Raw genomic sequence first — 11611 nt, 5'->3', positions numbered from 1 at the left:
GAAGGGTCAGACACACTTTAAACGGCACAGCCAGGTCCCGCCCCCTGCCTCCCACAGGCCTCCAGATTTAGTACCCTGAACTTTTAGGGTTCTGGGCCACTACGAGCCAATCACACTTTGGAGTGGAAAGCTCTTGTTTCTTGAAGATGCAGGTTTAAGAATGTAAAAGAGGTTGAAGCGGAGGGTTTAGCACTTTTGTGTTCCAGGTCAAGGTAGAGAAATGTACAGTAGGGAATGAAGATGATGCAAAAAAGAAAAGATGCAGAGAGCATTTCACTGTCTGATAAATGTTTTGTTAAAACTGAATCTATCAGATGGAGGATGTCAGAAAGAACTGTGACAATTCATATTCATTCAATTCAATTCATATACTGAAAAGCAAAAATGCCCACAAAAAGATCTAGTTAATGCATTAGGTTTCCTTAGAAATGGCCCCTTAGCAGCTCTCTGTGGTGATCTCTCTAAAAATAACTCAACTAAAATGCTAATGAAATAGCAGTAAGGCTAAAGATCTCACAGCTGGTCAGTAAACACTGCTGATTTCTTTTTGGGCCTTAAGACAGTGGACAAGGAGGGGGAGTCAAAGATTTTAAAGTAGGTTATGGGTTTTGTGATGATGGTATTTCAATCTGAGCATGAAATTCAAAACCAGGAGAAAAATGCTGTGTGACTGGACCCCACCTCACCCAACCCCCTCTCCCCCTGCCTCCACCCCTTTAGCCGTGCCCTGAATAGCAGGAAGATATTAGGCTGAGAGAGGACGGGGATGGGAGGCGAGCACCCACACAGCCCGGTGCCACACTGCCTGATAAACACAACCTGATGCTCCTTATATGGGGGGTGGAAGGGAGGGCCCGAGGCGAGAGACAGGAGGGGAGGATAGGATGCTGAGGAAGGGAGCAGCCATGAGGAAAGGGGAGGGATGTTGCTTTTGAGAAGTGGTGGGGGGCTTGCAGGCTATATACCCAGACAGAGACCTGCATTTTCCAAAGGGGGAATTAACTCATTGCTCTGTGCAGCCTCAAGCCTGTGGTGCCTTCCTCGGCTTCACGGCTCACCCTGGGGATGAGCCGCTGGGGGCACTGACTCGTGTGCTGGGAGACCGCTGCGTGAAGATCAAGAGAGTTGTGACAGACTTAGGCGGAGAACAAATTGGAAGAGATAAATTTAAACCAGATTACTGAACACTTCCTCAGAAGTGACAGTTCTCTAGTATTGAATGAGACAGCGAGGTTGGTGTACGGCACCGTCTATGCAAATAGGGGTATTTCAAAAGGCAGAGAAGTTGGGACTGGAACAGGGAGATAAGACCAGTTGTAGTTGAACAAAGGTGTGTGTAAAAGATGGATGTGGTTGGTGGTGTAGGAAGTGCATGTGCTTGTGTGTCAGTGTGTATGTCAGTGTGGTCATGCATTTATGTGTGTCTGACGAGTGTGAGGCCAGAGAGACCATGACGATCTAAAAGTCCCAGACAGACCCACTCAAGATGAACAGAAGAATGAAATAGACCAAAATCAGATCAGACGTGTCAGGCATGCGTGACATAATAATTTGCAAAGAGGAATGAGGAGACAGTGGATTTATTTAGAAAGCACAGAACAGGGTGGAGAAGATATTTAGTTTTGGAGGAGGAGGGTGGGGTTAAGGCTCGGTGGTGTAGCATTTCTGGAGAAACAGCAGCTGCCAAGGGGACAGCTGGGTGGCTAGCTTAAAGCGGAGGCCGGGGGAAAGTGCCTTCGTCTTAAAAGGTTTGGACAGATATTTATAGATATCCTCAGCAAGCCCCAGGGTTTCACATGAGAAGGGGAAGGGGGGCAGCGGCGGGGGGGTTAAAGGTGTCTCACTTGTATCCATTTTGATGTCTCAGAACCAACATCACATTCATGATTGTACAGGGTTTGGCAGCATCTAGATTTTGCTCTGAGCTGGTTTCCAGCAGACAGCATGCTTTATGCTCTCTCTGAGGAAGGGTCACCAAGGAATGTAGAGTCTCGTTACTGTACGTTCTCCATCATCTTCAGAAACTCTGGAGAGAGAAAGAGACGGCAGCAGTCAACCAAGCAACCCAGCACGGATCCAGTTGACCAGATGAATGAATGACTGAACAGATGAGTGAATTCAAAGCCTGAGGAAGGCTTTGGAGAACAGCATGGTAACAGCATTGTAATAGATGTCATATACTCTTCATTCCTGTCGCTCCACGTCTGCTCGTTTGAACTGTGATCACTTTAAATGTTTCTTTTTCTGCTCTACTCATATGATCACAGATTGAAGTATCATTTTAATCCATATGTTAAAACACCTCATATGTATTTATACATACAGACTTACAGCTTGTTTTTAAACTGTAGTCCTCCTGAAGTCCGTAGTTTGTGAGACAGCTAGTACTGGTAATGTGGATAATGAAAGGGAAAGTAAACAGAATCTTTCTACCTTTCATCTTAACCTCTCTACCCCCACCGCCTCAGGGAGTTATATTCAGATTTAGGTTACTCTAAATAGACGAGAAAACTGAGATTTTGATGAGTGTACCCTCCACCTCATCCCTCATTACTATCATATATGTGTTATATTTACATTAGGATTAGCCAAACAAAAACATTTTATTTACAGGGATGTGTGTAAAGGAATAGTTTGGCATTTTGGGAAATATGCTAATTTATTTTCTTATAAAGAGGATGAGAGATTAATATGACTGCAGGCATAGACATTGTATATATTTTACATCTTCTCTTTTTCTTTTCTTCTTTTATTATTTTATTATGTCTATGTGGTGGTATTGCTGTATATAACACATTTTTGTTGTAAGTTCTTTTCTTTTTTCAAAGAAGAAGAAAAAGCTTGATACTACTCTTATATCTGACCATTGACAATATAGAATAAATTGATAATGGAGCTGGAGCCAGCAGCTGGTTATCTGAGCTCAGCATAAAGACTGCAAACAGAGGTAAACAGCTAGCCTGAAAGTTGACAAAATCCACCTTCCTCTAAAGCTCACTAATTAACACTTTATATCTTGTTTGCTTGATCTGTAGGCCTACAAAAAAATGCTGTTTAGTGGAGATGAATAGTAATTTTTACCCTTTGGGCTTTTGTAGCCAGATTGCAGCCCTCCAATTAGCCAGCCAGCTCTTTCCTTCTCTATCTATCTATCTATCTATCTATCTATCTATCTATCTATCTATCTATCTATCTATCTATCTATCTATCTATCTATATATGTAAATCTTAATCTTACCATCAAAATTAATCTTTCCATCTTTGTTTGTGTCTGATTCATCAAACATCTCGTCAATATCTTCTTCTGCGACGGTTTCTCCAGTCATGTGAAGGATATCTCCAAACTCCTCGCGGTCGATGAAGCCATCTCCATTCCTGCAGATAAAAACATTAAACTAACAGTGTGAAAACGAATCTCTCGCTTCGCCGTCTCTATTACATAATTACACAAGCACACACACATGCACACACACAGACACCATAGCCAGGTTTCCATCCAAATATATCATAAAATCAGCAAAGGAAATTAGAAATGAATGTGTTCTTCTATCCGCTACCGTTATTCATTCACTAGGAGTCGTTTCACTGTGAGATAAGCAGTAGGTGGTGCCAGTTTTCCAGTCTAGCGCAATTAAACCACTGCATAATAAAGATCCCATACTGTGGCAAGTGATTATGTAGCAGGTCTAGGTGCTCAATAAATACTGTGAAAGTATCAAAATACTGAATCCAGTGAGAACTGTACCCAGCCCATTTTGTGATGCCGCAACTACACAACCACCGCCCTCAGCCACGCCCTCAGCATGGCTGTGGTTGTAAAAACACTGGAAGAGCTGATGCTGAAACACAGCAGGTGTTATGAGAACTGATCATTCAGAGAAGGCTTGGCAGGCACTAAAACAGAGTGTTTCAGACAGAGGGTGAATAGAGGTGCTGTAGAAATGGAGACTATCACAAAGATAATGTTTTTTGAAGATTAAAGCATGACACAAATGAGCTTAATATTAGACCTTTAAATGTCAGTCAAACCTCAACTGGTGAAACACTGTAGAAAACATGATGGAAATACGGCATTTCTGTTTGTTCATGAGTTCATTTGAGGACCATTATAGTCTCATACCTGCTGGTCAGGTCTGCACCTTTAAGGAGCAGTATTGTGTTTTCTAAAACTTTTAATGCAGCTTAGTTTTCTGAACAAAAAATCAAGAGAGACTGGTTTGTCCTCTCCCACAGTGCTAAGAATCAAGGCCATAGTCCACACTGGGGGTGACCAAATTGATTGGGTGGGTCCCCCGCCACTCATAATAAATGTACCCGTGAGCACCATTGTTGATTACTGGGTAAAATGTGGCTAATTCACTTTCCAGGTAACTTTAGAAATAGTTGATTGATTAGCACCTACACTTGCTTCTGCTGGGGTACGGCAACACCAGTCAGACAAACGACACACAGACCAGTGCACTGTTGTACTAAAACCAGTCGTAATTATAGCTGTATATTACAGTATTTCTCCGTTACTTTGGTGCTTTTCTCAGATCAGAATGAAAATTCTAATAACTATTAGTTCAACCCCCTCAACATTTAGTCATTTGTGCACATAAAAGTAGCAATTTCTCCTCCCTTTGAAGCAATTGCAAATGTTTTTGGACTGGTATCAGCTGCTTTCATACAATTCTCTGCTGTTTTAAACATTATCATCTGCTTATGTCACGTCAGTCAAAATGAACTATACTCATGGATGCTGAATAGTCATTCCCAATAAAACTAATAGTCTTAATTTTATTGCTTGAGTCATTACATACAAAATTGTTGAACTAGTTATCAAATTCTGTCAAGCAAATTTTGTAACTTTTCTTTATCATTTTTCCCTGGAAATGTCTCCTAAACTAACAATTATGTGGCCAGACAGACCGGACCGTCTGGATGTGCCAGAATTGTGCACAGCTCTTCCAAAAGGATGTTTCTTATGTTTGTTCTAAATAAGTGACTGCAGTGTATTTTTCTTTTGCACAATGCTGTAGAATTGCAAAGCACATATACAGTAAAAATGTGAAACGTCTTGTCCTCACTTCCTCCTCTAACTACACAATGTGTAACTTTACTTTTGTTTTCAAATGGTTGTTCAAGGAGTGTATAGTGCTGTCTTGAGCATTTTCAGGTAGTGTCATCGAGTTCTGACGTTTTTTGGCATTGGAAAACACAGAGAATAAACTGTCATAATGAAAACATGACAAAGCCATTTGACTATCTTGTTCATACACGATGGTGTCAAGACTTCTCATTTTGATGACACTGGCAGTTTCATTGACATAAATACTTGCTTTTGAGGGATGGACTATCCATTTTTATCCACTAGGTTATCCACTAGGTTTTGTAGTTTGCACTATTTGTTTTGAGAAATGCATTAACTGTTGTGCACTGTTTATTGTGAGAAAAGCACCAACGTGATTGAGAAAAACTGTATAATCAGTACAAAAAGGTGCATACAGTGCCCAGAATATTTCCTGAAAAAAGCGTTGTTCTTTTGCTTGTCAAGTAGAATTATGATAAAATGCAACTCATATAGACGGACACAGAAAGCTATACATGCATGGAGGTACAGACTGTGGGTGTAGTAACACATAAGAATTCTAAGTAAAGTTGTTGATGCACTTATGCTAAAATTTCCACATATGTATAACTTTATATATATATATATATATATATATATATATATATAAAAGCTTGTGCCATGTGGTAATGTGGTGTTTGTCTTTCTGTCAGGGTTGGGTGTCATACTTGTCAAAAATACGGAAGCATTCTGAAAGCTCTTCTTCACTCTTTCCAGCCTGGTCCTCCTTTAACTGTTGCACCATCATGACCAAGAACTCCTCGAAGTCAATGGTGCCGCTGCCTGAGGAGAGGGGAGGTGAGGGAGTGAGGAGGGACAGGGCAGGAATGAAGCGAACGGCAGGGCCACAGGAAGGAAGCAACACATGCTGTGAACCTCAGTCCCATCTCAAACTTAAAAATGTCTATGCAACAAGATGCAAGATCTGTTGTTCCCTTTTCTATCTGTATATAGCTCAATGATCTCACCATCCTCATCGACCTCCTCGATGATGGCATCCAACTCCTCCCTTGATGGGTTCTGGCCCAGCATCCTCATCACGGTGCCCAACTCCTTGGTGCTGATGTCACCACCACCGTCGGTGTCGAACATGTCGAAGGCGGCCTTGAACTCTGGACGAGAGAGAGAAAAAGTCCAAACTCACTAAACAAAATCGAGGAGAAAACTTTTTTTGGATCTTGCGATTTACACATTGCAAGAGGCCAAAGGGAACAAACATTAATCAGCAATTTCCAAGACCAATTTTCAGAAAGCCATTCCTAGCTCCTCACTCAGTCCAATCAACCTGCCATTCATTTAAGAACCCAATTCAGTCTGAATGGAGATGAAAATCAGTAGAGGAGCCTCACCAAGTGTAATTGATTAACTGATTCAGGTACCTGCAGTGACACACAGAAGGACTGACCTGCAATCATCTCCTCAGTCAGGAAGGACCGGGCATCGCTTTGGGCGTCAGTGGGCTTAAGAGAGGAGGATGAAAAAAGGTGGGAAGGGCAGTGGTAGGAGAATGAAAGAGGAGGTGGGCAGAGAGAGATAAGTTATCATTCCTGTCTGCTGTGTTCGCCTGCAGCAGCATGATGATGATGTCCCTGAACATGTCAATGAATAGCTCGTTACTAGAACGTGTAAGCAGTGACTACAGCAGAGTAAAAGAGGAAAACAGCATCTTCATCAGTTCCCAAGCACTCACACACACACAGACACACACACAGACACACATTTGGAGTCTGCTATTGCAGTTGCACTGGCACACTAGCACCACTTAAACTGTCATGAAAAAAAAAATTGTTCAAGCCTATTCAAGCCTAAAGTCTAATAACCTGTAACTTGTTTTATAAGAGCGTCACACCAAGTTGGTGGTTTCCAACAGACTTCAGACTGTTTACTACAATTCCAGTACTGATTACTGGTGACCACTTTTCAAGCCATACTAATGTGTTTAAGATTTTTTAAGTGTTTTGCAGGCAGCCATTGGTCTCTGTGCACTGTGTGAGCAAAGTAGGTAATCCACAGTTAAACATTGGATCTGCTTCTTAGTTGCAGTACAGGGTTGGTATCATTATTGTTTCATGGTATTATTGGAATAGATTACCTATTTCAATGAATATTCTAATTTTTAAAAGTTGATTTTCACACCGATTAAAATGAATGGAGATCAATACGTGCCTGGATGGTAAAAGAAAAACACACAAATTATGTGTGACATTTGTTACTAGCAATATAACAGGCCTGAGTTGTAGTAAATATGTGCTAAAACAGCGAGATAAAACATGCAAAAATGCCCATATGATCCTTCAGTGGTATGTTCTGGGCACCCACACTTAAGCCCTGTTTCTCCATTGAGCCAGTTAAAATCAAACCAGAAACCCAAAGCCAGGGGCAGAACTATCATTGACGAAGTGACAGCCAAGGGCTGGAAATAGCCTAATGTCAGGTAAGAAGTCATGTTTAATCCTCTGCCAGCTGTCTGCACTTGTTAATGATGGCTCCCAAAGGGGGGCGCCACTATGTATAACATATTATTTCCACATGTAAGTCTTTTTTTTTTTAGTCAGCAAGACATGACGAAAAGATGTTGAGAATTTACACTGAAACTGGTTTTAATTTCTGCTGTTCCAGTCTGATCCAGCTACGTTTATCCTTCCCACAGTTCTCCCAGTCCGACCATCTTTGCAGTTTGTACTTATATCCACATTTTAATCCATTACGTTTATGTTGCACTGTGGGCCAAGGAAATCTTTCAAGCCCTATTTTCATTTCGAACCACCATCACTGTTGTCCCATGCAGTAAATAACAATACAGTGAATTGTTTTCTCTACTCCTGTTTGCTTGACAGAACCTCATTAAAACATATAGCGCCATAACATATAGAAGGTCACACATCAGCGCCGCTGATTAGTTCGCTGAAAAGCTATTTTTAAGGTGAGGTTTGGGAGAGGATTTGACAGGGATTTTCTCAAGGTGAATGTCCTAAGTTAGGACACTCAGAAAAGGCAGCATGTCTTCTCACTTTACTCAGCTGTGTGCTTTCTATCTTTAGTATCGCTCCCACCAATCTAAATATCAATCATATTGAGTTTACTTTGGAAATGATGGAACACAAAAGCCGAGTTAAATCACTTCAGCCTGGAAACAAACAGCAAAGACCAGTTTTTGGAGTTGAACGTGTAGACATCCAACCAATCAGCATTTTTCTGTCTGTAGTAAGCATCACAAAAACATGAATTTCCATGCATTTCCCAAAAATGTCGGATTTCCCAGAGAAAAGGCATCACTTGTATAGAAATCCAGCTGATGACCCAGCTGTGCTGCAGACTTGCTGGGTGACTCCGGGTGAGCAGAAGAAGTTTGTTCTCGCTTCAGATAATAATTTCCATCTTCGGCCATCTGCCTTTTATCCCCACCAGAACACAAAAGCAAATCCTCAAAACTACATTTCCTTCTCCTTGCTGTTTCCCTTTTGCCTCCTCCTCAGTTTTCGGTTTCTTACCATGGCGGCCGGTTGTGCTGAACAACAGACACCAGTAAGAACAGCAGACGTCTGGGACAGAGGGTCTCCCTGCTACACAGTTAAGGTGGCTTCACTCCCCTCCATAAGTACCCTCTCACCCCGCGACACTTTTTCTGAAAATGATCAGGATTGGGCAAGAGGCCCCCCTCCTCAAACAAGAGACAGCCAATCAAATTCAACTTTAGTTTGTGCCCTCTTACAATCTCCTGATGGACATCCCCTTGTGTGGCGCACGCGCCAACCCCCCCATATTTAGATAACAGACAAGCTCAGTGACATTTATTTAAAAAAAAAGAAAACAGTGCCGGCATCAGGCAGCTGGAGGTTATTTTGGCAGAGGATCAACTGAGCATCTCAGTGTAGGCGGACGCTTGATTTCATGCACTTGTACAAGAACCAGAGTGTGTGCACGCACGCACGCACACACACACACACACACATATTAACACCTCCCTGCATGCACAGATTCTCCACCCCTTCCACAGTGTCCGTTGACCCATCTGTCCGCCGTTCTCCCTGTCCTCACACTGCTAACTTGTCCTTGCACTCATGACATCTGTAACTTAAGAGGTGTGCAAATGGACCGGTGATCTCACACAGCTGTACCCATTCCTTACCCATTTTAGCTATTGGTTTCTCACTTCATCAACAAGTAAACAAACAAAGCCATCACATACAGCCACAAACTCCTCTTAAAATTAGTACGTCAATCAATAACAAGGCTCAATAGAGAGCCGCAGTAAAGCTGAACTTCCGGGTTGTGAGCCAGAAGTCAGAAAATTCACAGTGACATTTGCAATAACTCATATTATAAAAATTTCTATTTTTAGCCACCTTTAACGAACCCCATTTCCCATAAGCCAAAGACCTTCAGAGGTTAAGAGTTGATTGGCCGTGGTCAGCTCAGTCATGTCTGTAATAGCGGCAGGACAGACTGGAGCAGAGCCTGTAAAACTTTTTACACAGTTCTGACAGTGGCGTATCCGGACTGTTTTGACTGGGCTGGTTCAGGTGGTGCACTGAATTATGCAGGGATGGCATGAAGTACATGCACACGCACGCACATGTATGAGTGCGCACACACACCAGAATAGCACTAATTTACCATTTATCTGCCTTAATTAACAATATTACAGTATCTTACAGTTTTTCACCGTGGCAATATAAACACAGGCCAATAGAATCATGGCCTGTGTTTAAGATTTTTATTGAAAAGATAAATCGTCCTTCCAATCACAACACAAGTGGCACCATACTAATATATAATATATATAATAAAAGCTTCCATACTTTTTTAAAAAATCATCAGAAAGAAATCGTACCAATGTCCCGCCTCTTACTGGGCAGATAGCCAGTCATACTTTAGGATAATGGGGTGGCACTTGGGGTGGTCAGGCAGATTTCATGGGTAGCCAGCACCATCAGGGCCCATGTTCTGGGCATGTCACTGAATTTTAGAGAGTTCAGCTAAAAATTTAGAAAAAAAAAAGAAAAAACTTAAGAGAGCATTGTTGAATTTTATTTTTATGCATGAAACCAAGTCATGATGACATAAGTGCCTGTGCTTCAGTGCATGTACTTTTACACGGGAGCCACAGTTTTTTTCTGTGCTCACAAAGTAATTGTTCAACTTATGAAGTCACAAAAACTTCAGTTTCTAATAGCGAGTGCTGCAGTGGAGCTGATTTGTCTTAGAATATTGAAAGTAAAGTGGAACAGATCATAACCTGGAGGTGACTTTGTGATTTCACCTCTTTTGTGGCAAATGAAGCAACTGCAGCAGAGATGTGAACACAGCTATTCTGCATTCATGCTGTGTGTAGTGGCGATTTGTCCTTAAACGAAATAATAAAAAGCAAAACAAAAACAATAAATAGCTCCAACAGTGTGAAACTACAGTCTACAGCCATGTTAGCCACTCTCTACACTTAGCTAACATGCACACTGCTAATACACTGATATTAAGCAGGTATTGATTGCAATGCTCACTATCTGAGTTTAGTGTGTTAGCATGCTAACATTTGCTGATTAGCACCAAACCTAAAGTAACCTACAGCTGTGCTGTTAAGAATACCAGTTTTGCTGGTATTTTGTCAAAAAACAAAATACAGTTTTGACCGATGATGCCAGATGAAAAGTGAAAGGATCACCAAAGTTCATGGCAATCCATTCAGTAGTCTTTGACGCTGCCATCCCCAGAACCACACTGCTAACATGGCTACAAAACAAATGCATTATTAATATGAACAAATAATGAGTTGATTTGTCCGATAAAATCTAATATCAAATGCACAGCCCCGCCGCTCTGCTTCAGACAATCAAGTCAGCTGACAGACGAGTCAATCCAGGAATCTCTGCTGATCTCGGTGTACACGCTGGAATTTTAAGCAGTTAGGCTCTGCAGTCAGTTCTTTCACTGGTAATCTGTTTATGCCTGGAGTACTGTCTCATTGGCATGGAAACAACAGCCGCTGTGGTCACTCACAAGTTCTATCAGGCGTCTGGGCTTATGCAAGACACTCAATTAATAAGACACAAAGCTCACTATCAAAAGGCAACAGAAAAAAAACGGAGGAAAATTTGGGGCCACTTTTAAAAGACATGACAGATTGAGTACATCTTTAGTGCTGAGGGAGTTTTCTTATGATCATGACCTAAATGTTGCCGTAAAACAACAAATTCTTGATTCCACCTGCAAAGTTCTTAGTGAGCGTATAAAGCAGCACTCTGGCTACTAACTTACCTTGATTAAAGCGAATATTGAGCCGTTGGTCAACCACAGTCTCTCCTTCTACTTCACTGTCAGTTCTACAAGGCGAAGGCAGCTCAGATATACTCTGATAAGCAACATCAATGGGACAGAATTGCAACAGAATTTTGTAAAAAACATAAATTCCACTTCCTGGTTCCAGAGGTACAAAAGCTCATTCAAAATCACTGACATTTGCAATAATGCACATAACTACATATGCTACATAACCACATAAGT

At 41.5% G+C, this 11611-nt stretch overlaps 1 protein-coding gene across 1 annotated transcript; it reads right to left on the bottom strand.

The window, feature by feature from the left end:
• Nucleotides 1–1571: 1571 nt before the first annotated feature.
• On the bottom strand, nt 1572–8727 carry si:rp71-17i16.4 (troponin C, skeletal muscle). Its single transcript, XM_041945274.1, has 6 exons — nt 8602–8727; nt 6516–6570; nt 6079–6222; nt 5779–5893; nt 3239–3375; nt 1572–2026 (listed from the first exon to the last, which is right to left on the bottom strand). Exons 1-6 carry the CDS (start codon nt 8602–8604, stop codon nt 1995–1997), a joined length of 486 nt encoding a protein of 161 aa, XP_041801208.1. The 5' UTR covers nt 8605–8727; the 3' UTR covers nt 1572–1994.
• Nucleotides 8728–11611: the final 2884 nt, after the last annotated feature.

This window comes from Chelmon rostratus, chromosome 10, assembly GCF_017976325.1.
Source record: "Chelmon rostratus isolate fCheRos1 chromosome 10, fCheRos1.pri, whole genome shotgun sequence".
Taxonomy (NCBI): Eukaryota; Metazoa; Chordata; class Actinopteri; order Chaetodontiformes; family Chaetodontidae; genus Chelmon; species Chelmon rostratus.
Note: the sequence above shows the minus strand (reverse complement) of the source record. Positions and strands in the feature narration are given on the sequence as shown.